The sequence below is a fragment of the Mauremys mutica genome, chromosome 1, assembly GCF_020497125.1.
Source record: "Mauremys mutica isolate MM-2020 ecotype Southern chromosome 1, ASM2049712v1, whole genome shotgun sequence".
Classification (NCBI taxonomy): Eukaryota; Metazoa; Chordata; order Testudines; family Geoemydidae; genus Mauremys; species Mauremys mutica.
This window is the reverse complement of record NC_059072.1, coordinates 301933736-301960352: the sequence shown is the minus strand read 5'-3', so window position 1 is coordinate 301960352 and position 26617 is coordinate 301933736. Positions and strand designations below refer to the sequence as shown.

Here is a 26617-nt window from a genome sequence, read left to right as displayed (position 1 = left end):
CTGTCCCGATTTTTCACACTTGCTCTCTGGTCACCCTATGCAGGAGCAGCAACCCCACAGAGGCCACTCTCACTCCTACACACAGACCTACATTGTGGGTAGCCCATACAGGGGAGTAAGGTGTTTCCTTGTGCCCTATTACTCCTTTGAGAGCATGAATAGGGAATCCCAACCAAGCCCTATATCTAGGCCTGGAGGTGGAATCAATGCAAAGGCTCCAGTTCAGGCAGAATGCGGCAGAAAACCTCAGGTAGACAGGCTGTTGTGAGGATATCATACTGTGGTCTGATCCCTCCACTGGCTGCCAATCTGTTTCTCTTGCCAGTTCAAGGTTTTGGCCCTGATCTACAAAGCAATCAGCAACTGAAGACCAAGCTATATCATACACCACATCCTTGCCATGACCCACTAAGACAGCTGTACTCTGAAACAATACAGAGTATGAAAGCCATGACAAACACAAGAGTGGGAGGCAGAGGAAGTTCAGCTGTAGAATGACCTTCCAGAGGGGATTAGACTAATCCATAATATGATCACCTCTAGGACATGCTGCAAGGAAAGCATTTCTCAGCATACCGGGAATGATTTTTACAAATGTTTATATGTATATCTCTCAAGCAGAATTTCCTGTAACCTTGGAAGGGAAAGGAATGAAGACCTCATGAGGTCTTCTAGGAACTTGCTATGCAGATCCAATCCACCTGTGAAGAAATTAGATGCTCTAGTGATGGGAATGAGGAGTCGGAAAGAATTATATGTCCTCACTTCATTACAGTTCAGTGGAAGAGTTACCATCCAATTAGATAGCATGGTTCTGGGGCCAACGTCTGGTCAACCTGGATGGCTTGCTGCCTGATTGGCTAGGACTATGGGTGCTAATTAAGACCTGCAAATTCAGACTCAGGACCAATCAAAAAGTAACTCAAACCTACTTATCCCCAGCATTCCAGTAAAAAGGCAAGTGTCCAGTCAGGACCAGCAGATAATACCCTGGCAAGTGACAGCTCACATGTGCTTTCTGAACACCCTGCCTCTTCTCCATCTTCAAATAAGGCTGCCTAAAGACAGCCACATATATAAACCCACCCACCACCAGAAAACAATGACTGCCACCCTGTATGTTAAACACTGTCAGAAATAAGGGTGGTTGGTGGAAAAGAACAAATGAATAATAGGGAAGAAGTCTTGCAATTTGTGAGGAGTTTTTACAAATAGAAGTTTTTGTAAATTATGAACTTGTTCATAGTGTCCCTTTTAGCAATGCCACCATTTAAAGATAAGATTTATAAAGAAAAGTGGAATTCAACCGTAACTAACACAGAGCTTTGCAAATGTGACACATTAAGTGCTCCTATCTCAAATGATACTGGGGCTGATTAATAAATGAGTTCTGTAGCACCCAGTTATATTTCTGGATGTCAGCTGACAATTTGCTGATAAAGCTTAAAAAAAAAAGGAAAGGAAAAATGCAGCCAGTCAGAAACCAGGTTATTCATAAATATACAGTATATTATTAAAAAGTATAAATTGCTTGGTAAAGTTATCTAATTAACTGTATGTATATGTATATACATATACATGTATATAACATTTTTCCTTAAAGCAATTAAGTAGACCATGTAACTAGTTGGCATTGTCACAGTTTCACCAACATCTGTTGCCAGATACAATAATTAAAATTTATAGCAATTATTAGGTATAATAGAAATAAAGTTAATGAAATAGAACACTGTCATGGGACCTCTTGCTTTGAAAACAAACATCTTTGTTATAACATGGTTTTGCATAAAGATATATCATTTTCTTGACTGATTTATTAATTATACTGCATTGAAAAAATCTGCATGTCCTGCCAAGCCTCTCTCTGTCGTCTTACGAAGTTTCTTTTTGGTAGTTTTCAAAGAACAGCTGTTTACTTGGAATGTTTTTCCTGACTTCAAAAGCTAAAGCCAAACTTTTGAAACTGACAAGGAGATCGCTGTTCTGGTACCCATAGTTTATGTTGTCAAGAAACAAACAGTTGTCCCATGAGAATCCACAGAAGATGTTATTTTGTTTCCAAGAATACTGGGATTAAAAATCCAACTGAAAAGAAATTCAAATACTGACATGAAAACAACAAAATTCAAAGCACTCGAATTGCAGCCTGTATTAGATAAACCTGTTTAGGAAAATAATTTGGAGATGCCTTATTAGTTTCCTCATTGTCATGTAAATTTAGTCAGCTAATAATAAAATATTTATATACTAAAACAAAAAAATTATGTTAAAAACATTCAAGATTGAATGGTCAGGCACTCAAGTGTTAGGAAATGCCACAATTAAGGCTGCCTCTGCAACCTTAATTCGAGTCCCCTGTGCATATGCATTATGATAAAGTCTTTAACTATAAAATCACATACTATTTTTCCCCACAGGACCCTAGTCTCATTCAGTGCACAGGATGGACAGTGCACAAATAACAAGCAGCTATTCAGTGTTATCTTTTATCCTCAATGTTCAATGTGCGGCCCGAGTCCTATTTAATCCATATTATTCAAACTCTGCTCTGTATACACAATTATTAATTTCCTCATGAGCTCTTCTATGGCACTCATTGCTATAGAATCTGAGTGCTCTAGAAACTTATGTTCACATCACAACAACCCTGTGAGATGAGGAGGTGGCATTACCCTCATTTTACAGATGAAGAACTGAGGTACAGAGAGAATAGGTCAAAAGCAACCACTAATTTTGGATGCCTAAACTGAGATGCTTAGGACCTGATTTTTCAGTGCACTTAGCAGCACATAGTACTATATATGTTCAAAGCTCAGCTCCCATTGACTTCAGCTGAGGTTGCGAGCACTCAGTACTTCCATAAATCAAACCCCAGGGTCTCATGTTGTGTGCCCAGAAAATGAGGAACACACAATTAATGACCACCAAGAAAAGTTTGGTTTAAGTGACTTGCTTATAGCATCACATAGAAATTCTGTGGCAGAGGTAGAGATAGAATCCAATCCTCCAGGGCAGCATTCAATTAAAGATCTTTTCTCTTCATACAATCCACTGCCTCATTCACTTCCAATTTCTACAATAAATGAGGCAAAGGTCCTACCACTCAGCCTCCTACACAACACAATCATGATTCGTCCTCAGAGCAGGTCCATCATGTTCACTGAATGAGCCAGGGGTCCTGTGGAAAAAATATGTGATTATGTAACTGAAGACAGTCTCATAATGCACAGGTACCACAAGGGGGACGAATTAAGGATGCACAGACAACCTTAATTCCGGCATTTCCTAACTTTTGATTGTGTGACTTTGCAACCTTACAAATGTTCTTTTAATGTAATTTGTGTGTGTAAGAAATAAGGCTGAAAGTGTCTCATTTGCACTGAAGTCTTTAACTTACCAGATATGTCTGACTTAGAATTGTCAATGTTAGCTCTGTTATGAAAAATTTATTGACTCTCTATAATACTATATTCAGAACTAAACCTTCTGAGTTGAGTTTACTCTATTATTTCTATTCAGAATACACAGAAGCACCAATAAATACTAAACTTATTAGTGGTGAGTGACTGAGGCTAAGGAGCGTTTCTTAGGGTTCTGTGGGTTATTATGGTTCTTTGTCTGAAAACTGTCCCTCCACTTAACCAACCTCCTAAATTCAAGACTCCTAAATAAGGCAGACTTCACAACTTTGAGGGAAAGAAATGTTTGAAAGGGATGGGGAATGAGAATTTAACTTAATTCTATTCTGCATAGAATTCCAAAGCAAGGCACATCATGAATTTATCTGAATTACTAATGTCTGTGCACAAATGCAATAGGAATCAGAATGTTATTGATACTAGCTGAATGCAAATCTTGACTTGCTGGCATCACATACTTAGTGGGATGATTCTGATAACTGTAGATAGCGTATGTAGAAGAGATAAAAAGGAAAGAAAAACTGGAGGAATAGCATTGTATTGCCGAAATAATTATGAGCTACAATTAAACAAAGAAGAAAAACACTGTGGACATCTGCTTCAGACCAGTAGGACTGGAGGGAACGAAATATTACTGGGCCATTTCTCAAAAGTTTTTAAGCTGCAAGATACTAACTGAGAGAATTTTGTTTACCTACAAGGTAACAAATACAGCTAACCAGGAATCAAAGAATACAAACAATCTAAGAGCTGGCAGCACTTTAACATGACATGTGTGGTCATGGCGCAGCACTCTAAAAAAATACACTTCAACGAGGGGCGTAGCTTGCAGCGCTGGGGCACTGTTTACACTGGCGCTTTACGGTGCTGCAACTTGCTGCGCTCACAGAAGACAATTCATGTGCCAGAAACCAGAAACACCAACAAGAAGGAAGACATCCTGGATCTACTGATAAGGAGAAAATCACTGAGTACATGTGAATAACAGGGAAGCATGGAACCAGTGACCATGCCCTAACTGAATTTAGCATAGAAATAAAAGGATTCACAGAATACAGAAGTACATGGGTGTCAAATGTCAGGCATGACCATTTTAGCAAATTAAAAAAACCATGCGATTAAGATGTAATGGGAAGAAGTGGCATTGAAGATTTCTGGGTTACTCCTAGAGTGACCAGATAGCACGTGTAAAAAAATCAGCATGGGGGTGAGGGTGCCTATATGAGAAAAAGCCCCTATAAAATCAGGACATTTGGTCACCCTAGTTACTCCTAAAAGACACCATACCCACTACATTACCTCTGATAAAAAGACAGTGGAGTACAAGAAATGGCCAATATGGTATTACAAAGGTCAGCTCAAGCAATATCAAATTTTTAAAAATATTCTGGAAACAAACAAGGGAGACAACAAAGCAAGGACTTAGTCATGTAGGACTTATAAAGAGAGTACAGGCAGGCAAACAACCAAAATGAGTTTGTTAGCCAAATAAATTAAAGGGGATTAACTACAGCTTTTACAATATCAGGGGGTGAGGTGGAAATACTGCAATACTAAAAAGTGAGTCAATCCAGAGATAAATTAGGAAGATTAAATTAATGACTAGTAGAGATACTCCTTTTATGAAATTTGCCTTCAATAAGATATATATATTTGAATGATTAGAAAGGAAGGAAGACTCTTTAAATATAAATTAAGAACATGTGAAACTGGTGAAAGAATATTTGAATATATACACATAAACCAGTCCAGATTACATGCATTCTAGAATCCAAAGGACATTAGGAAACAAATTACTCTACCACTAAGAATTAGATCTAAAAATCATGGAGAAATTGAAACGTAACCGAAAACTAAAATAAAAGTAATTTTAATTTTCAAAAAGACAAAAAAGAGCAACCCTGGCGATTACATTGATGTAAATGTAACAGCCAGTCCTAGCTAACTAATAGAACATTAAGATGCAAAAAACAAAGGTACTTAGCTAGTGGACAATGAACTACAAGCGTTGAAATCACAGAATCATAGAGTGTCGGAGAAATACATGAGTTTACAAAAAAATAATTCTTGCTAGAAAAAACTTACTCTTTTTTATTAAATAAGTACAATATTAGCTCTTAAAGGGAACCACAGTAGATGCAATATATTTGAATTCTGATTAAGCACTAGATACTGCGTCCCCTAAAATCATACTTCGAAAACTTCCTGAATGACTGAAAACTGTTTGAATGACTAGGGAAACTAATTGGGAAATGATAAATAGCAATGACAGTGGAGGTCAGCTACACCATCACTAACTTCTGTGATATATGTAACCCCCAAGGAGATTACCTAGATTCCAGGGGCTCTGTGTGCTGGTGGCTTCCCAAGTTGTGCTGGTGACCCTGCCAGGAAGGAGCAAGGGGAGTGGAGACACTGGCAAATAAATTCATATGGGAAGAAAAATAAGTTGCACCCTACTGAGTGGGTGGCGGGAATCAGAAGAATCCAGGCCTGTCCATCAAAACCCGTAAGGAGATTGGCACTAAAGGAGGTAACCAGGTGGATAGGGGGGTGCTACACTGGAGGTACTCTTGGGATCCCGTCTTTTAAACTCAGACCTTAAATTTACCCTTGCTCATTTCTCAGGGAAATTGAGTAAATTCCCAGTATGGATTACCAGAAGAGGCTTGTAACTTGGTGTGAGCTGGAGGGAGCCGACCCTGAACACCACTTCATACTCACTAATGTACCCAAGTTAGACAAACTGAAGATGAGACTGAACCCTGCAAGCAGGCATGGAGCTCACCAGCCCCCTTCCCCCAGTCAGTTCTATCCTTTCCCTGACTGGCCCAAACTGCTCCAAAAGTGGCTTCTCCCCTCTCCTGAGCTCCCATGGAAGGGCACCTCACTCCCTATTGGTTGCCGAGCAGACTCTGAGTCTGCCCTTGGCTCCCCTTTCCTCCCAGTGACAGTGTGCCTCTCCCTGAACTACCAGCACACAGAGCCCCAGTAATCAAGATAATCTCCTTGGGGTTTACATGTATATTCATATCAATGTCCCTGGACAGTTTCACCCTGCTGAATGCCTTCAGATGATGAACACTAACGGACAGGGACCTGACACTGGCTTTAGCACAGTTTACCGGCTATACAGCATTGAGTACAGATACTTCACAGTACAGATAACAGGAACAGAATTCTACAGGTAGTTAGGTAACATACAACTTAAAATCTATTTCTGAATAATATATTGTGTAATAACTGATTACCGTATTTACATTATTATACAGCAGCAAGAGTTTGCTGGGCAGTTAACTATTTTGTAATTAAAGGTCTAACCATTATTATAAAGAGTATTAAGAACATATTTTTCTTCCCAGTGAAAAAGCAATACCAAAGCTTGTGTGTAAATGGCATATATATTCCATAAGGACACATTTGACACTTAATTTACTGCCCCATTCCAGGAAACAAGGTAGACATATCACTGCTTTTCACAGAAGTTACAGTGAAAAGCCAATAAATGATAAAATAAAACTGAATATTTTCAAGGTTATTATAGAAATGTGCCTGTGCCAGATAATTCCTGCACTCTAACATTGAACCTTTAGTCCCATCCCAGTTTTTATTGATGTTGGATATAAGCTCTTTAATTATCAAATTATGAAAAGCATATAAATGATTTTTTATCCATTATGTGACCAGTGAAGAAGCATATTTTACCCTCCCTGCCTGCACCACAATATCAGTCAGCAGAAAGAGAGCAGCAAATCAGACAAAAACTGGGAAGAAATAAGGTCATGGACCCAACTAAGGAGTTAACTGTTGTTCCAGATTTTTGCCGATGAGAGACTAACAATATTTCTATTTTTTCCTCTTTTCTTTCAAAGGAATGCTATATCAATTCTGAGAACGGAGGAAAGAAAATGTTGCACTTTTACTCCACATCATTTTTGAAGTGCAAATCAAAGTAATCTCATCTTCTCTCAAAAACCTTACACTCAGGCAAGCACATACAGGGGAAGGGGGGGGGAGGGGGAAGGTATTTGTAGCAGGAGGAGACTTTTATATTGAGATGAACTAGAAAATAATGTCCAGAGTGTCAATAATGTGTGTCATATTGTTCGCATTTATTCTGACCAACAGAAATGTTCCTTTCTATAGCAATGAGTAGGTTTCTTCTTACTCCATAGCATTTTCAGTACTATTACCTGCCTATAGACTTTTAATTTTTTATTAGCTTATCGGATATTGTAAGGAAAAATATGTTGACTTTACCTTCACAAGACAGGCCATGAGAAGTAACTCCAGAGAGGCTCTCTCTGCACACATTACAGAAGGTAGGTCGGGCATGGGAGCAGGCGTACCAGTTATGCATCCCTGAGAAATGTTCCACATTAAACTGTGCGGTCTAGTAAAGGAGAAGTTAAGACAAATTTGCAAGTACAGAACACAGCTATAGAAACTGAAAGTACTTAGGAGTTCCATATTTATGCTGGAAAATTCAATGTGGAGAAGAAATACATTGAAAGGAGACTAACTCTCTCTCAAAACCTCAGAACAAGAGCATAGTAGCATGAATTGTACTAGTAAAATAAAGGTTTAACAAAAACTGCATTTTAACCTTACAGGTTTTTCACACTTCACAAGACTGTATGTCTTGGGTTCTGTGTACTGTAGAGCTTGGTATATTAAATCAGTATTTATCCTGAAAGAAGAACAACATGCACTGAAAGGGATATTATCTTACCTCATAATGTTCTCTAGACTGTACAGACTTCAGTGAGCTGATCCAGTCCTCCATCTCTTTTCTGTTCTCAGCACACAATATTAGCCTCCGGAACGGAGTGATTATCTGAAAGAGACGTCTCAATTTAATGATTCTGAATTTTATAGATAGGAGATATCATTACAGAATGTAACATCTGACAAGCCAATGTTTCTTCTCTCTGATGATGCAAGTGAAAATGCACACCCTAAATCTATATGATAATCAAAACCTTGAATATATCAGTGAGTTATGTGTTGTTGTTTTTTAATCACTGTCTTAAAATGGTAAAGTGAACTTTTCTCAATTTAAATTCCCAGGATTTATATTGGGCTTTCATATGGGCTTTTAAAAAAAAATATTATGTCTCTTTTTCAGCTCTTTATCCATATGTAAACGTAAAACTCCTTGCAAAGCTCTAAAATGGCTAAGAAATCTTTCCATAAATTATTTTAAACAGATGTCAGTTCTGTTTCATAACAACATTATAGCAACTGCAAAATCTATAATTACTGTAGACAAAGACAAATCATACTGATAAACAAAAGCTGGAGATTCATAAACATTCTGCGCATTTCTCATTCCTACATTGGTGATGACATTGTATTTACATAATTGTTGTAATCAAATATAAAAAAACTTGATTTATGAGTTAATATAGAAATACACCTACACAAGCTGTATAATCAAAAGACAGAGCAAAAAACAAACAGCTCAAACCCTATGCAATGGTGCCTATGCAGTGCTTCAGTGCACTCTTGGAACAGGTTGATGTTGTGCGGGGTTCAGTAGTCTGGATTTAGATCTTAGACACTGTATTCATCTTGAAATCTGAAGACTACTGAATCTTGGAGATTCAGAGTTAAGGTGTTTTTTTCTTCCCCCACTAGTAGATAAACAATTAAAAATCACAGTAAGGCACCAAAAACTATCAGCTAACTCCCACAGAAATTATTTTGAGCACCGCACTAAAATAGATATTGTAGTTGCTTTGAGAACAACGAAGGAATCTAAAATAAAAATCTAAGTAATCAAAGGAAGAGTCATTTGCTTCTTCTGCAAAAATTAAAAACTAAAACCTTGTTCAGTCTGAACATGTATTTCATTGTCCATACTGCCTACATTTGGAAATTATCTAAGTAAAGTAACAGCATAAACCACAGGAAAACTCTTAATTTTTTCTCATGGTGTTATAAGGTTCTTGTAACATTTACAATACATACATTATTAGTAAGTAATTATTTACAACTGTTTTTACTCACCCGGTGACCATGAGATAGCCTCTGCTCCTGGTTTGTGCTATGCAGTTCTTCATTAAACTGAACTGCACTTTAATATATCTGACAAGCAACCTAACTGAAATACAGCAGACTACAAGTCACATGGAAGGGCAGCACAAACCTTTGAGCTTTGTTTTTTTTTAAATGTACAAGCTGCACATGAAACTGGAGGACTCCACTCTGTTTTCTATTTCCTTCAGTCTTCTCCACCCTTTTTTTTTATAAGACTTATTAACATCTGTCCACTTCTCTTCCTGAATAACAGTTAATGCAAAGAGCAATGCTTCTCTCATCAGTTAGGAGCCAAATGGATGCTTTATTACTTCAAAATGTTTTTTTGACAGCTCATCAAATGAAGCACAAAGAAGCCATTAAACCATAATATAACCCTGGTTCCAATAACAAGCACCAGGCTTCATCGAACTCATAGATATTATTTGTACAAATACTTCCCCCAGTCTTTATTTCCCAATATACTGTATGATATCATAATAAAGATATCCATTTATAGCTTTAAAGTAAGGACAAGGCTGCCTTAGTCACACAGCTAGGTCAGAGCATTTCATGTCAATTCCTTCCTTCTGACTATCAACAGACAGTGTAGTGAAACACATTTAATCCAAAAATACATTTAACTACCTTTGCTCCTTAAAGTTCTTCTGGAAAAAACTCTTGATAATCTTTCCAAAAAAATACAGATCAAATACATATATTACGGATCTCTTATCTTTAGTAATATCATTCACATAGAATCCCTTACGTGAAAGAGTCAAAAAGTCTCTTTGCCAAATAACTCATGTATAACCATACCAGATATTCCTATAGCAATACCATTTTTATTTAATATTTGTTCATATAAGTTACAGCAGGCTGTAGCAGAGGCATTAAGTTATACAATTGATGGCTACATATGAATGTTAGATAAATTATTATTAGAGCTATTAAAATAAACACACTGGAAAGTTGGAAGAGCCCCACATATTTGTAGATACAGGACGTAAAAGGCTATGAAGACTAATCTACTTATATTCTTTCTGCTTCACGCACTTCCAACAACAAGCTTCAAGGAACAGCCAGTCTGGTTATTGTAAGGGAGCCAGACATACAAAACAAAAAGACAACCTGATGTTATATGAAATAAAAATACCTATGCTGGAATAACATTAAGTTTTTGACCTCCAACCAAGAGAAGCAATGAAGCTATGAATTCAGGTTCTTTCTATTCTTAAGGGGTTTCCTGAGTTGAGAATGATCTTATGTACCATACAATACCCCACCCTTCTCTTCTCCATTTACACTGAAGGCTATAGGTGCCGACTTCCACTGTTCCCAGTGAGTGCTTTACCCTACCCCTGCCCCTGCACTGCCCCCATTTCACCCCTTCCACAAAGTCCCCACCCCTGCCCCGCCTCCTCCCCTGAGCGGGCCCCATCCCCACTCCCTCCTGGAAAGTCCTAAGCACCGCCAAACAGCTGTTTGGCAGAGGGAAGTGCTGGGAAGTAGGCAGAGGAGTAGGGACACGACGCGCTCGGGGGAGGAGGTGAAGTGGGGGAAGGAGAGCTTGGCTGCCAGTCAGTGCAGAGCATGCACTAATTTTCCCCCGTGGGTGCTCCAGCCCCAGAGCACCCACGGAGTCGGTGCCTATGCAGAAGACCCCTCTATATGGGAATATTCACAAAAGGTAAGCTGAATCAACTACATTTGACTGAATTTAAAGTGCATTAAACTTCTGTGTGGATGCTTTAATTCAGAAATAAAGTGCTCTTAGTTCACTTTAAAGCGAACTAGAGCTATTTTACTTCTGAAGGAGACCATCTACACAGCTGTTAAATGTGCTTTAACATAATGCACTCTAAATTCACACCTCTAGTTAATTTGGCTTATCTTCCTGAATGTCTCATGTAGACATGTCATGAGTAATGTCACATGGTCCCATGGCTAAATAGGTAAATTTAGCATACAGTGCTTACACTTAAAAAGTCTCTTACTTTGTGAGTGTGCACACTGTAAGTGTCTGCGGGTTTCTAATTCAAAGTAAGCAACTTAAGAATTTGTTGAAACATACAGGGTTAAAATGTATCCCAGCACAGATGACCCACCCATGGCTCTCCAGACCTCCTAAATTCTTAAACAAAAGGCTTAAGTGGGGCTTAAATAGTGTGTTAATGCTTTGCTAGATTTCATTACTCTGATGTAACTTTTACCCATAGTATAAAAACCCTTTTCCTATCTTTTTGGGAACCACAAAAATCAAGAATGCCCCATTTTAGTCTTGTTAGGACATGATTCATTCACTACAAATATCACAGGTTTCCATGAAGCACCACAAAATTCACATAAAAACAATTTCAATAAAATATTAGGGCTATCCAATCAGGCCTAAAGAGTTTGAAACAGGCAGAAGAAACCTCCTACAAGATCCTCCCAACTACATCTGCTATCCACTAACATATATATAATGTATACATACAAATACATTATCTCATCAATGGCTTTTTTCCAATGGTATTACATTCCAATATCATATTTAGTTTCCTTTCTATTGTTACTTAATTCTTACTCCACAGATGGGCACCCCTACCCAATTCATATTTGTATGTTTTTTTCTCTTCTCCCTGGAATTGGAAGAGAAAAGGTACCAAAAATGGCAACAAAAATTATTAGGCTTATGGAACAACCTCCATAGGAGGAGAGAGAGACTCAGACTTTAAAGCCGATCATCTAGTTTGACTTGCACATTGCTGACTACAGAACCTTGCCTTGTCCTATAATAGACCCATAACCTCTGGCTGTATTACTGAAGTCCTCAAATCATGATTTAAAGACTTCAGGTTACAGAGATTCCGACATTTATGCTAGTTTAAAACAACAAATGACCCATGCACCACGCTGCAGAGGAAGGCAAAAGCCCCCAGGGCCTCTGCCTATCAGAGCTGGGGGGAAATTCCTTCCTGACTCTAAATATGGTCATCAGTTGGACACTGAGCATGTCGGCAAGACCAACCAGCCAGACACCTGGGAAAGAATTCTCTGTAGTAATTCAGAGCCCATCCCATCTAGTGTCCCATCTCCAGCCACTGGGGATATTTGCTCCTAGTGGTCACAGGCAGGCCACACACCACTGTAGTCTCATCATACCATCCCCTCCATAAACTTATCAAGGTCAGTCTTGAAGCCAGTTAGGTTTTTTGCCCCCACTGCTTCCCTTAGACAGCTGTTCCAGAACTTCACTCCTCTGATGATTAGAACCTTTGTCTAATTTCAAGCCTAAAATTATTGATGGCCAGTTTATATTCATTTATTCATGCGTCAGCACTGGCACTCAACTTAAATAACTCCTTCTCTCCCTGGTTTTTATCCCTTTGATGTATTTACAGAGAGGAATCATATATCCCCTCAGCCTTCACTTGGTTAGGTGAAACACGTCAAGCTCTTTGAGTCTCTTCTCCATTGCTCTGACCATTCTTGTAGCCTTTCTCTGCACCCGTTCCAGTTTGAATTCATCTTTCTTAGACGTTAGTCTTTTTCATGGCCCCATCACATTGGCTGGAAAAAGGGGTAAACAGTTAGGTGGCAAAATTTGTAGATGATACAAAACTACTCAAGATAGTTAAGTCCCAAGCAGACTGCAAAGAGCTACAAAAGGGTCTCTCAAAACTGGGTGACTGGGCAACAAAATGGCAGATGAAATTCAATATTGATAAATGCAAAGTAATGCACATTGGAAAATATAATCCCACCTATACATATAAAATGATGAGGTCTAAATTACCTATTACTACTCAAGAAAGAGTTCTTGGATTCATTGTGGATAGTTCTCTGAAAACATCCACTTAATATTCAGCGGCAGTCAAAAAAGCAAACAGAATGTTGGGAATCATTAAGAAACGGATAGGTAATAAGACAGAAAATATCAATTGCCTCTATATAAATCCCTGGTACGCCCACATCTTGAATACTGCATGCAGATGTGATTGCCCCTTCTCAAAAAAGATATATTGCACTTGGAAAAGGTTCAGAAAAGGGCAACAAAAATTATTAGGGGCATGGAACAGCTTCCTTATGAGGAGTGATTAATAAGACTGGGACTTTTCAGCTTGGAAAAGAGATGACTAAGGGGGGATATGATTGAGGTCTATAAAATCATGACTGGTGTGGAGAAAGTAAATAAGGAAGTGTTATTTACTCCTTCTCATAACACAAGAACTAGGGGTCACCAAATGAAATTAATAGGCAGCAGGTTAAAAACAAACGGAAGTATTTTTTCACACATTGCACAGTCTGTGGAACTCTTTGCCAGAGGACATTGTGAAGTCCAAGACTATAACAGGGTTCAAACAAGAGCTAGATAAATTCATGGAGGATAGGTCCATCAATGGCTATTAGCCAGGATGGGCAGGGATGGTGTCCCTAGCATCTGTTTGCCAGAACCTGGGAATGGGCGACAGGGGATGGATCACTTGATGATTACTTGTTCTGTTCATTCCTTCTGGGGCACCTGGCATTGGCCACGGTCAAAAGACAAGATACTGGGCTAGATGGACCTTTGGTCCGAACCAGTTTGACCATTCTTATGTTCTTGATGTTAGTCCCTAAGTGCATGGCTTTCCACTTTGCACTATTAAATTTCATCCCATTTCTATTACTCCAGTTTTCAAGATTGTCCAGATCTTCCTGAATGATATTCTGGTCCTCCTCATACTGGAAATACCTCCCAACTTTGTCTCATCCACAAATTTTGTTAGCACACTACCACTTTTTGTGCCCAGGTCAGTAATGAAAATGTTAAATGAGATTGGTCCTAAAACCAATCCTTGAGAAACTCCACTAGTAACCTCCCTGCAGCCTGACAGTTCCACTTTCAGTATGACCTGTTATAATCTCCCCTTTTACCAGTTCCTTACCCATCTTTCCAATTTAACTAATAATTTCCAGTGTGGAACTGTATCAAAAGCCTTACTGAAATCTACGGCATTTCCTTTGTCTAAAAAAATCTTCTCGGAGAAAAAGATCAGGTTCGTCTGGCATGATCCAGTTTTATAAAACTATGTTATATTTTATCCCAAATTCTGTTGACCTCTTGGTCCTTAACAATGTTCTTTTTCAAAATTTCTTTCAGGACCTCAATATGATTGAGGTCAAACAGGCCTGTTGTTACCTGGACCACTCTTTCCCCCTTTCTTAAAAATAGGTACTATATTAGCAATTCTCCAGTCATAGGGTACAACAACCCCCAACTTACTATATTCATTAAAAATCCTTGCTATTAGACTTGCAATTTCATACGAGAGCTCCTTTAGTATTTTTGGATGGAGATTATCTGGATCCCCCAATTTGGTCCCATGAAGCTGTTTGAGTTTGACTTCCACCTCAGATGTGATAATTTCTACTTACATATCCTCATTTCCATTCCTGCCACTACCCCTAAACTCCTCATTACCCTTACTGAAAACTGAGGCAAAGTATACGTTTAGATCAAACTCAAATCACCACAAGGGCCACATGAGGACTAGTACATTGGCCTGAGGGCCGCATCACTGACACCTTTTCATATAAAGGTACAAAAGCCACCACCCCTGCTGCCCCCAGCTCCACCCTCACTCCACCCCTTCCATGAGGCCCCGCCCCCATTCCAACCCCTTCCCCCAAAGTTCCCACCCCAACTCCGCCCCTCCCTGCCCCTATTCCAACCCCTTCCCCAAATCCCTGCTCCTGCCCCGCCTCTTCTCTGCCTCCTCCCCTGAACATGTGGCTCCCCGCTCCTCCCTCCTGGAAAGCTGCTGTTTGGCAGCGGGAAGTGCCTGGACGTAGGCAGAGGAGCGGGGATGCGGTGCGCTGTGCGGGAGAGGGGGCGGCGGGTGAGGGGAGCATGGAGGCCACAGGAAATAACTCCGGGGGGGAAGAGGCGGGGAGCTTGGCAGGCTGCAGAAAATAACTCTGCGGGCCGCATGTAGCCCACATGTTTGAGACCCCTGGTTTAGGTGTTAGGCCATGACTAGATTATCTTTAATCTCCACCCATCTTTACTGTTTAGTGGTCCATCTTCTTCTTTCCTTGTTTTCTTTTTAGTTATATGGCTATATAAACTTTTACAGTTGAGTTTAGTTTCCTTTGCAAGGTCCAACTCTGCTTGGCTTTTGGCAATTTTCACTGTTTTTCCTACACTTTCTGTCCTCCAAGAGGTAGCTTTCCTTGCTGATCCATCCCATTTCTTTTCCTTGCTGATCCATCCCATCTTCCATTTCTTGTAGGTTTTCTGCATTCTCTTTGTGGGACTGTTTGTGGGACTGGGGGGATATGACATAGATGTATAAAATCATGAATGGTACGGAGGAACTGTTATATTTACCCCTTCACGTAATACACGAACAAGGGATTAGCCAATGAAATTAATAGGCAGTGGGTTTAAAACAAACATAAGGAAGTACTTCTTCATACAACACACAATCAACCTGGGGAACTCATTCTCAGGATGTTGCGAAGGCCAAAAGTATAAATGGGTTACAAAAAAATCAGATAAGTTCATAGAGGATAGGTCCAGCAATGGCTATTAGACACAATGGTCAGGGACACAACCCCATCCTCTGGGTGTTCCTAAACCTCTGACTGCCGGAAGCTGCCACTTGATACATTTCCCTGAAGCATCTGGCACTGGCCACTGTGGGAAGACAGGATACTGGGCTAGATGGACCATTGGTATGACTATATGTGACCATTCTTACATTGGCAGGGTCTGTCCTCAGATGTTTCTAGTACATCTCAATTTTTGTGTCATCTACATATTTCTTCCTCTTTCTAAGTTATTAATGAAAATATTAAATAACATGATCCCCTGTAGCAATCAATGTAATACCCCCACATACTGTTATCTGTATTGCATACATTATGCTAGGTGCTTTACAGAAAAGTAAAAGAAAAGTCCCAATCTGGAAGAGCTTGCAATTCAAAGAGAGAAAGAGGAAGAACTCTCACAGGAAACACCGAAGGAGGAGTTGAAAAGGTAGGATCAGAACCAGGAAAGCACTAGCTCTCTGAAGACTAGGAGAAGTTTAGGAGATACAAGTGTTCAACCACATCAACCGCAGCACCAAAAATGATGAAGATGGAGAAAAGGCCTTGGATAAAATGTTCAGAAGCACCTAAGTGGTTTAGGCCCAGATTTATGTAGGTATTTAGACATTGTTCTGCTCAGTGCTACAATGCTTAACTGACTGAGAAGCCTAAATCTCAGATGGGGCAGTAGTTGGAGGAGGAGATGGAATCAAAATAGGCTCTCAAGGCAGCAGTGAAGGCACCACATGGGGCAACGAGACGTTGGGGATGAGGAACAGGAAAGATTAGGGACCAAGAGAGGACTGCAGATAAAGGATTAAAAAACAATAAAAAGGGTGAAAAAGTAAGTGCTGTTTTCTTACACCCTTTACTGTGACAGTCTCCATGTTTTACTTCTGAATAATAGAAGGGGATATTTGGCAGGAGAATGAGGTGAGGGTCACCTTTTTTACCCTACCTCCCTTCTTCTGCAAGGGCTGTCAGAAAAGAGGATTTTCACACAAACAGATATTGGGATTTTTGATCTATTCTCTAAAACAAAACACACACAAACTCAAGCAATTTACTTTGTGTCCATTTCCCTGGAAATTGGAGAATCAGCTTTTGTTCTGCCAGTTTGATTTTTCACCTAAGAGAACTGGGATCAAATTCATCCCACACATAAGGAGGTGAAACTTCCATTAAATTCAGTGTGAGTTGCACCAGCTTCCACCAGGGCTAAATCTGGCTATAAAATTCTGTACATTCCTCAATCCGAAGTGTTTCTGCTATAAAAGATAAGCTGAGAACTGTAAAAGTAAAAAATACACAAAGGTGAGCCCTACAATTTAATTTAATTTACTTTTTTAAAATAGCATATAGCATAATTCTTCAAGGAGCTAACATTACATCAGATTCCTGAAGGCCTCGGGTACATGAGGACTCTCAGTTTCACAATGCCACAGTGGGGTAAGATTATCATTATAACTATATACTTTGCGCATAGATACAAAGACAGACATTAATCTGTTTCCTAATGGTCACTGTTCATCTTAAGCCCAAGGCCTTTATAAAGTAGATAATTTATAATTCATAGATTGTATGCCATGTCAATGTACTGTAAATTATTCGGTTCATTTGGCCTCTGGTAGACTGGGGGGCACTAGATAACATTACTACATACTTCAGTTGGAATTTATGTAAAACACTGCCTAGAATATTTATGCACTTCCACAAAATACAATACGTCATTCATATTGTAATTGTATTGTCAATATTGCAATGAGAATGCTGACTCATTTGCAGGTCTTCTGGAATTCTGAATCTGCTTTGCAGCTTCCCTCCTTGCTGTAATCATACTCACAACTAATTTTTATTGTCTCAGCACATCCTGTCTTATAGTGACCCTAATACCATAAAACCACCAGTAGGAACTGCCATCATTGTTTTGAAACAGGTATATCAGCAGCGCTGACTGATATAATCAATCATAGGTAAAGTGAAAAACCAATTCAGAAAGCACAAACACAGCATATGCTAATTAAGAAAATAACAGTGTACACAGCTCAGAGGGGGAGACAGTAGTGATGGCAAAACACTCAACTTCCAGGAACATGATATTTGCACTAAAAAGCTTTACAGTGCTTTAAATTACTACTCGCAGGCATTACAGGACTATCACTTGACATGGCCAATCTTAAATTTGTTTAGTACTCACTGTAGCACACTGATCACAATTAGCCTGTTTGTTCTTTATATGGCTGTCATAGTTATCACTAATTTAGCTGCAGTCCATTATATTAAATTGATGCTTAAAGTGTTACCATTATATTTAATATTTTCTGTTTGTACTAGGCAGATGGAGAAAACACATTCATCATTCAGCTCACTGTTACCGGACTAGCTGCACACTGTCCTTTCTTGGGAGTCTCTTTGAGTGCATCCTCTTTATGTATTCTGGAATTGTCCTGAAATGAAATTCCACAATTTGTCCATCCTCAGATCAGGACCTGGATTACAGCCCCCTGGTTACCGACTGTGATTTAGTTAGCAAGTCCAACAGGGACTGCACCCTGCCAGGATTTCAATTTGGAAGGCTGGCATATGTTTGCAGCAATACCGAAACAGCTTCTTCAAAACAAAGCATGATTTATTTTGCCAGAAGGTACACAGCACTTAGAAACATAGATTTTAAATCACTAAGAATCCTACACACACACGTTTCCTTAGCCTTTTCATCCATAGCTCAGATGGATCTGGCTTATTCCCCATCTTTGAGTGGGCAGAAACAGCAGACACTGCTTGCACCCTGGTTCCTCTCTGCAGCCATGGATTAAGGTTTCCTGGGGCCCTGAGCCAGACCAAGTGGGGGCCCCCCCATCTGCCTGTGGCCCCCACCCCCGTTCCGTCCCTTCTGCCTGTGGCCCTGCCCACAGCCCCACCCCTTTTTGCCCCTTCCCTGGGGCCCACCCCTGTTCCACCCAGGGTCCCCCCCCCACTGCAGGCCTGCAACCCCTTTTGCTCCTTTTTGCCCCCTCCCCACTGCAGCCCCAAGACCGGAGAAGCTCTGTCCCTGCACCATGGCACCCAGGCCACACTGGGGAGTGAGAGCTCCTCCAGTCCCAGGGCTGCAGCGGGGGTCTGGGTGCTGGGGCTTCCCCTACCACCCCCCACACTTCTGCTGGGGATGGAAGGGTGCTGGAGCTTGTCCTCACACTCCATAGCTTCTGTTGGGAAAGGGGATGGATGCTTTGGGGGCGGAAGGGAGAGGAGAGTGGCTTTCCCCATCCCACAACTACTGCCAAGGACAGGGTCTGCTGGGGGGGCTTCCCCCATCCCACGGCTGCTGCCACATAACGGGATTGGGATGTGGGGGCTTCCCCCGCCCACCTGCCTGGCGGCTGGGGCTCCAGGCTTCTGCCTCCATCAGCGGATTTTTTCCAGGTCCCTGCAGTTGGCTGGGGCCCCTGAGGTCCACTGGCTAATCCGCCACTGCCTCTGTCTCGGTTTCTCAGCCACCCTGTCAGCCTTTTCACTGACAGTTTCAGGCCAACCTCTCACCAAATCCCCCCTTTCTGTCTTTAGCAGATCAGTGTTTTTGATCTCCAGATTCTCAGCCTTGGCAAACAGCCCTGTTACCACAGTCTGGGCCGAGGAGTCCCTCTTCACATCTATAAACTTTGTTATTGTTTGAAGGAATGCTGCTTACCTAGATCATTGTTTTACCTTTCCTGGGTTCCTAGTTAAAAACTTGGGATGGTTCTCTGTATAAAGTCCCTTCCAGCCCTTATCCAGCTGTTCATCCAAAAATTATTTTAGTCAGTTTGAACTATTATAAGTGAACCTCTCCACAGGGTGGCTTCAAAGGAGCTAATAACCAAAAAAATTACATTACCACCCCTCTCCTCCTAGAGGAGTAACATATAATTCCACAATAACACATACACAACTGCATTTTTAATACAATGGACACCAAAGGTATTAAACCTAATTCAATAAGGTTTACCTTAATCCCATAAGGTTTGCCTAGGATATTGCAGGATTCTGTCAGTCTATCACACAGTGCATTTTTACAGCAGCACAATGTTGCCCTGACCTCAGCTGGGTCCTCCAATGAGAGCCCCAAATTGCATTACTCATGATAAATTTGTGAGTGACGGTAACATTATAATTTTAACACATATTGGAAAGGGATGAGGGCAGACGAGGGAGGGGGAGTTAAGAAAATCTAAAGAGACCATAAAACATAGTTCCATTTTTTAAAAGTATCTCAATTTTGGGGGGTCTGACTCATATTTCTTGTATTTTTCAGCTAGGCAATACTGCATTTGAATTGGGACATTGTGATAGGTGTTCCCAGGGTGCAACCTGAACTGTGGGACCCCTGAGCCCTTTGTCCCACCAACCTGGGCTCCTTCTCACACAGTGATGCTGTTGCTAAGCCACAAACCTTTGTCAGGCATTGTACTTACACAGACATCCACAGGCAGGGACACACCTAACTGAGTTACATGCTTCTCATGAACTATGAACGAACTAAATAGAGAGGCTCCAGCCAATTCCCCCAAGCTTCCCAGCCTTGCACCCCAAAACTGTACCATCTTGCACTAGTCAGAAGCCTGACCAGTGTAAGTTCATTAAGTTCGCCACTTTTACAAAGGAAAGTGGACATACACCAGCCTTTATAACCTGAGCAGGTTTCCTAAGCACTTCAACCAAAATACACTGTTTTAGGTAAAATATAAAACAGATATATTAACTACAGAAAGATAGATTTTAAGTTATTATAAGTAATAAGTGTAGAAATGAAAGTTGGTTACCTAAAAAATCAAATAAATTTGCAGTCTAAGTTCTATAAACTAAACAGAATTTGAATCAAGCAGTCTCTCACCCGGATAGATAGTACAAGCAAGTTACAGATCTTCAATACACAGGCTGGAACTCTCCTTCAGCCCAGGACCACCTTTCCAGTTCAAAATCTTTGTCCTTCAGACATGTTTCTAGGTGTTGAGTTGTGGGGGGAGTGAGGCTAAGTGATGATGTCACTTCCCCTCTTTTATAGTTTCTTCCAGCTTGCTGGAAAGCTCTATGCTCATGACCCCATTGGTCAAGCATTCTCCATTGTCTACGTGCTCTTTCTGAGAAGTCTCCATTGTATACAGATCCTGGCATAGTAGCTGGGAGTGTGGATTCCCTTTACTGGGCCATCAGCACATCCGGCTACTCCATTGTTGTACCTGAAAGGCTGGTTGTGGGTGTTCCCAAACTCACAACATATTTCAGTAACACACATGTATAAGTAGAGAAAGAACTGACAGGGATTTGTAGGGGATCTTAATGCATGACAGTCTCTGTTAGCAAGAGTTAGGCTAGCTGTAACCCTAATAAGGCGAGATTTGTAGAAGCGAGGATTGTGCGAGGCGAGTGGAAAAGAACTGTGTGAGAAGTTGTTTCGACCTTGTGTAGATAATACGAAATGTAGACTGCAGTCTCTTAAGTGAGAAAAACAAGATATCAGGATGACTTATGTATAAACAAAATGCAGCTGTTGCTTATTATTGTCTGTAACAAAAGTATAAATGCTTGCTGTAATTGTTTACCTGTTGAGAGACCTGTCTAGGAAGGAGAGACCCTATGTCCTAGTGCACTCTTTCCCTTCTGTAGCTGCTAAACAGAATAAACTATCTGACTCTGCTGCACCCAACCAAAAAGTGAGAACTAAGTTTTTCTCCGACACACATATAGTAAAACTTCATATCTTCACATACAATGATAGCACATACAATCCATATTAATGTTCAACAGAGTAAGATTTTTAAAAATTATACCTCACAAGGCATACTTTGTACAAAACTTATCATAATTATATGACAGTGGTGAATATGGGGGTGGTCCAGGGTGTTGCTTTGAGGCACAGAGTGCCACAGACTTTCCACAAATAGGTCACAAATATTTTAAACAGATAGCAACTAACAACAGAGGCAAGTGAGCAGCACATGTGGAACTTGAACTGAAAGTTGGAAAAACCCAGAGAGGCACCTGGCATTTCAGGTACAGGTTAACAAGGATGGGAATTTGCCTGCAGCAGGAAGGAGGGTGGTTGGGTGTCTGAAGAGGGATAAATCTGCACTTGACTGGTGATATTACTGTTAGTCTTTAAGGTGCCACAAGTACTCCTGTTTTTTTTGCGGATACAGACTAACACGGCTGCTACTCTGAAACCTGATTACTGTTAAAGGCATTCCAGCTCTGATTCAGCAAGGTACTTAAGCACATATGTAACATTAATCCCATGAAGTTGCATGCTTTAAGTCACATACCTGGTTAAGTACCTTATTGTACCAAAGCCTTTGCTGTTAAATTTGTAAGTGGTCACCTGGCAATTCTGTAAAAAAATCATTTTTGGTTATGTTGATAAATATAGGGGTGATTTTTAGGGAGAAAGGAAGGGTTGTTATACTACCTGGATGTCTTTAAATAGTTTTGCCTTTATAAAAAGGCTAGAGAAAAAGTTTTGTAGTGTCTGCAACATACAGCACCCAATAAAAGCATACCTATTATATTAAGTGGTTATATTCACAAACAACATAAAAGCACACTTACACACACAAAAATGTTCACAAGCAGACTCCTTTTAAAGACCCTAGAGATAAAAAAACCACACTAAGAACCTCAGTTACTGCACCGGGTGAGTAACCGTCTCTTCTTGTTTGAGGAGTGTCCCTGTAGGTGTTCCACTTTAGATGAGTGTACAGCAGTGCCTGTTAGTGGAAAGAATGGGCTTCAAAGTTGTAGTCATGGTGAGTGATAAGATGGTAAGTACAAATGGAGCATCTGATGAGGAATGCATAATGCCTAATGTTGTATGAATGTACAAGCTGACACCCAGGTTGCTGCTTTGCAGATGTCCACTGTGATGTTGCACTCCATTTATTGTATGAAAATATGTTTATAAGTGTGAATATGATGCAACTGGAACATGCTTCATGCGAAAGATTTCTTGTAAGGTATCATTACAAAGCTTATAATCTACTGAGTGTGTTCATCCTATTTGTATGAATGTATCATTCTTGTATCTAAAACTAGAAATATGAAGTATTACTCTGAGGCCCTATTGTAATTATGCAATTAGGCCATTAATAGTGGCTTAGGATCTTGATGGCACCCATTAACTGGAACAATTGGTTGTAAATGGCTGTTTACTTGTAAGACTTCCTGTATACGTGGGTGCCAGCCAGTGAGTAATGAAGTCTCATAGGACATGTGAACATGTCACATGATACTGGAATCCATCTTAAACCTGGTGCTTTTCCATTTAGAAGGAAGGGTGGGAACCCAGAGAGAGACAAAGGATTCCTGCCTTGTGCCAAAGATATAAAAGGGGTGGAACAGAACAAAGGGGGCTGCAGTCATGAGAAATCCCCTAGTTACCACCTGAGCTGGAACTAACAAGATCTATACCAGGGGAAAGAATTGGACCCAGACTAAGAAGGAGTCTAGTCTGTGAAAGAAGCTTACTGGAACATCTCTGAGGGTGAGATTTACCTGTATTCAGTTTTTTAAATGTATTAGGCTTAGACTTGCATGTTTTGTTTTATTTTGCTTAGTAACTTACTTTGTTCTGTCTGGTATTACTTGAAACCACTTAAATCCTACTTTTTGTACTTAATAAAATCCCTTTTGTTTATTAATTAACCCAGAGTAAGTGATTAATACCTGGGGGAGCAAACAGCTGTGCATATATCTCTATCGGTGTTACAGAGGGTGGACAATTCATGAGTTTATCCTGTATAAGCTTTATACAGAGTGTAACCACTTTGGGGTTTAGAGAGCATGGCCCCTTTATATCTTTTTCCTAGGGGGGAAGGGGAGCACTGAGAGAAAGGAGGGAAACTCGGGGGTGTGGCTCTGGAGCTGTGAGGGTGAGAAGGGCTGCAGCCCGCAGGCCCTCACAAAGTGAAGCAGCAGAGAACCTGCCTGAGGCCTGGGAAGGCCGATCAGGGACACCCAGGACATGAGCCCGGCGCAGCACTGTGCCAAGGAGGAATCGCCTGATAAGGACAGGCCGGAGCTGGACCCAGTATCATGGCTGCCCAGAGCCATGGGGCTGTGAGTACTGAGGCTTCTGACTCTGCACTGGGAATAAGGAGGGAGGCTGCTAGCTAGTTAAATGGGGAGGTGGCCGCTCTGTGTGGCTTTGCAGAGAGCAGCAGAAGAGGGCACCGGAGGGGTTTGTTGGGGAAAGTTCACTGGCGCCGAAGATGACCAGGAGCACCCAAGACTCACCACCAGACTGGAACTTTGCTCAGGACTCCTGAACTCTGTGTGCAGACACATTGCTCAGCGTCTGCCCTTCCAGACTGTGCTACCACTGGGCCTGTGGGGCCTTGGTTTGGATGCAACCCTGTTCTACTGCTCCCTCTATATTTCCCTTTGTTGTTCTTCTCCTCTCATCCCATCCCTCTGTAAATAAATATCTCCCTTTGTTATATCCATTGTACTTTTCCTATGGGTCGGTGTGTTCACTCTGGGGGGTTTGGAACAGGTGTCCCTGAGGTGAAAGGGATTTCTCCTGCTGCATTCCTGCGCACACCATCTCTTAGCCAGAGCTGCCTGCAGAGCAGACTCCATCTTGGTCATGAGGACACTAAAGTTACAAGAGTAAAATGGATTTATTTGGGGTTTCTGGGTGCTGGTGAAAGGTGACCTGCTGAGCAGTTTTTGGTTAAAGCCTGCAGCTTTGGGGGCATGGTTCAGACCTGGGTCTGTGTTGCAGCAGACTAGCGTGTCTGGCTCAACAAGGCAGGATTCTGGAATCCTAAGCCATCAAGGAAAATGGGCTCAGAAGTAATTTCAGCACATCAGATGACAGTCCCAAGGAGGTCTCAGTGACCGAACCCATCTCATCCATGATGGGGACATTGTTAAGGAAGGTTATCGAAGCAGCTAGAACTCTGGTGGAGTGTTCTCTGGTGGCTCTCCACTGGGGATTTAAGCCGTTGCTGACGACAGCAAAAGTCAATGCATCTGGAGATCCATTTAGTCTCTGTTTAGATATGGTGCCTCCTTTTGAGCATGCTGTGATAGAGAGGAATAATTTTGGTGATTTTGAAAAAGCCTTTGTTCTCTCGATGTAAGAGACCAGCATCCTTTTTACGTCCAGGGTTTGGAGTACTGCTTCTTGTTTATTCCCATGGGGTTTCAGGAAGAACAATAGGAAATGAATGTGTTGTTTCAGATGGAATGAGGTGGCAACCTAGTTAAAAACTTGGGATGTGGTCTTAAGAGAACTTTATTTTTGAAGAATGTTGTGTATGGTAGGTATGCCATGAGAACTCCTAGCTCCCCCACCAATTTGGCAAACATGATGATGACAAGGAAGGCTACCTTAACTGAAAGGTGAAGTAGTGAACATGTCACTAGTGGGTCAAACAGTGGTCCGATATGGCCCTATAACAGTACATTAAGTTCCCGTGATGGAGTAGGGGGTTGTATTTTGTGGTAGATATTACGAAGGCCCTTAAGAAAATGCTTGGTGGCTGGGTGAGTGAAAAATCAATAACTCATCCAACTTACAGTGGAATGCCATGATAGCTGCAAGGTGTACTTTGACGGAACTCAGGGAGAGAGCCAATTTCTTATGTTCCAACATATAGTCCAGTGTCAGAAGAAGAGTAGAGTAGAGTGCGTGATTTATTTATTTTGGCCCCATATATGAATCGTCTCCTGTCAGGGCTAATTCCCCACTCTGGCACTTTGAATGCAGAAGGTGGGGGTCCGCAAGGATTCTAAAAATTAATACTGGCCACTCCAGGCTTGTATTAAACTCCCAAGGTTACAGCTATTCTCTGACCTTGGATTGGTAGATGCTGCCACCACCCAAGTGCAGAACTCCTTTGAGAGCCCAGGACGGTGCACTTGGGAATTCCTTCCTGTGGGGTAACCTCAAGCCCTTTCACCCCCCCCCCTGGGGAAGAGCTGAGAAAAAAAATGGAAATCAGCTGTTGCCACCAGCTAATTAAAAAACATGTTCACAAACCTCTTAAGACACAAAGATCCAATTCTGTTCTTAAAAAAGGTAAATTTATTAATTAAAAAAAAAGAAAGAAAATACATCTGGGAACTCAGGCTATTGCTAGATTTTAAAAGAGCAACTACATGGATTAAGCACCAAGAATAGCTTTCTTGAGGTCCAGTTTAAAGGTTACAAGCAAAACAAAAGCACCTGGGGTTAGCACAGAGGAATCCATAAGCTGTAACAAAATAAAAGGAATAAACCTAATTGCGTCTTCCTAGACATTTCCTGATCTACTTATATATCTGGGGTTTTAAATGAATAGTTCCTAGGTATGATACCGATGATTTTTTCATAGCTGGCCCAACCTTCTTATAGCAAAGCTGCTGCCCTGTCTGCCTCTCCCCGGGAGAACAACAGATAGACAGACAAAAGGGGAGTCTCTTTTTCAATTTTAAAAAGTTCTAGCCTTCGCATTGGCTCTTTCGGCCAGGTGCCCACTTGCTTCCTTTTACCTATGCATAGCAGTGAGACTTTTTAATCCTTTACAGGTAGATCAATTAGAGAATAGCTACTAAGAGGGATTTTGTAGCTACTGGCTGGCTGGGTGTCCGTAAAAGGG

General features: G+C 40.9%; 1 protein-coding gene across 1 annotated transcript in view; it reads right to left on the bottom strand.

The window, feature by feature from the left end:
- Positions 1–26617, bottom strand: part of DGKH (diacylglycerol kinase eta) — a 118517-nt gene that overhangs the window by 72449 nt on the left and 19451 nt on the right. The window contains exons 3-4 of the mRNA XM_045012714.1: positions 8152–8256; positions 7680–7812 (exon numbers count right to left, since the gene is read on the bottom strand). Coding sequence (XP_044868649.1) covers positions 7680–7812; positions 8152–8205 — 187 coding nt within the window. The 5' untranslated portion in view covers positions 8206–8256. The remainder of the gene's footprint in view (positions 1–7679; positions 7813–8151; positions 8257–26617) is intronic.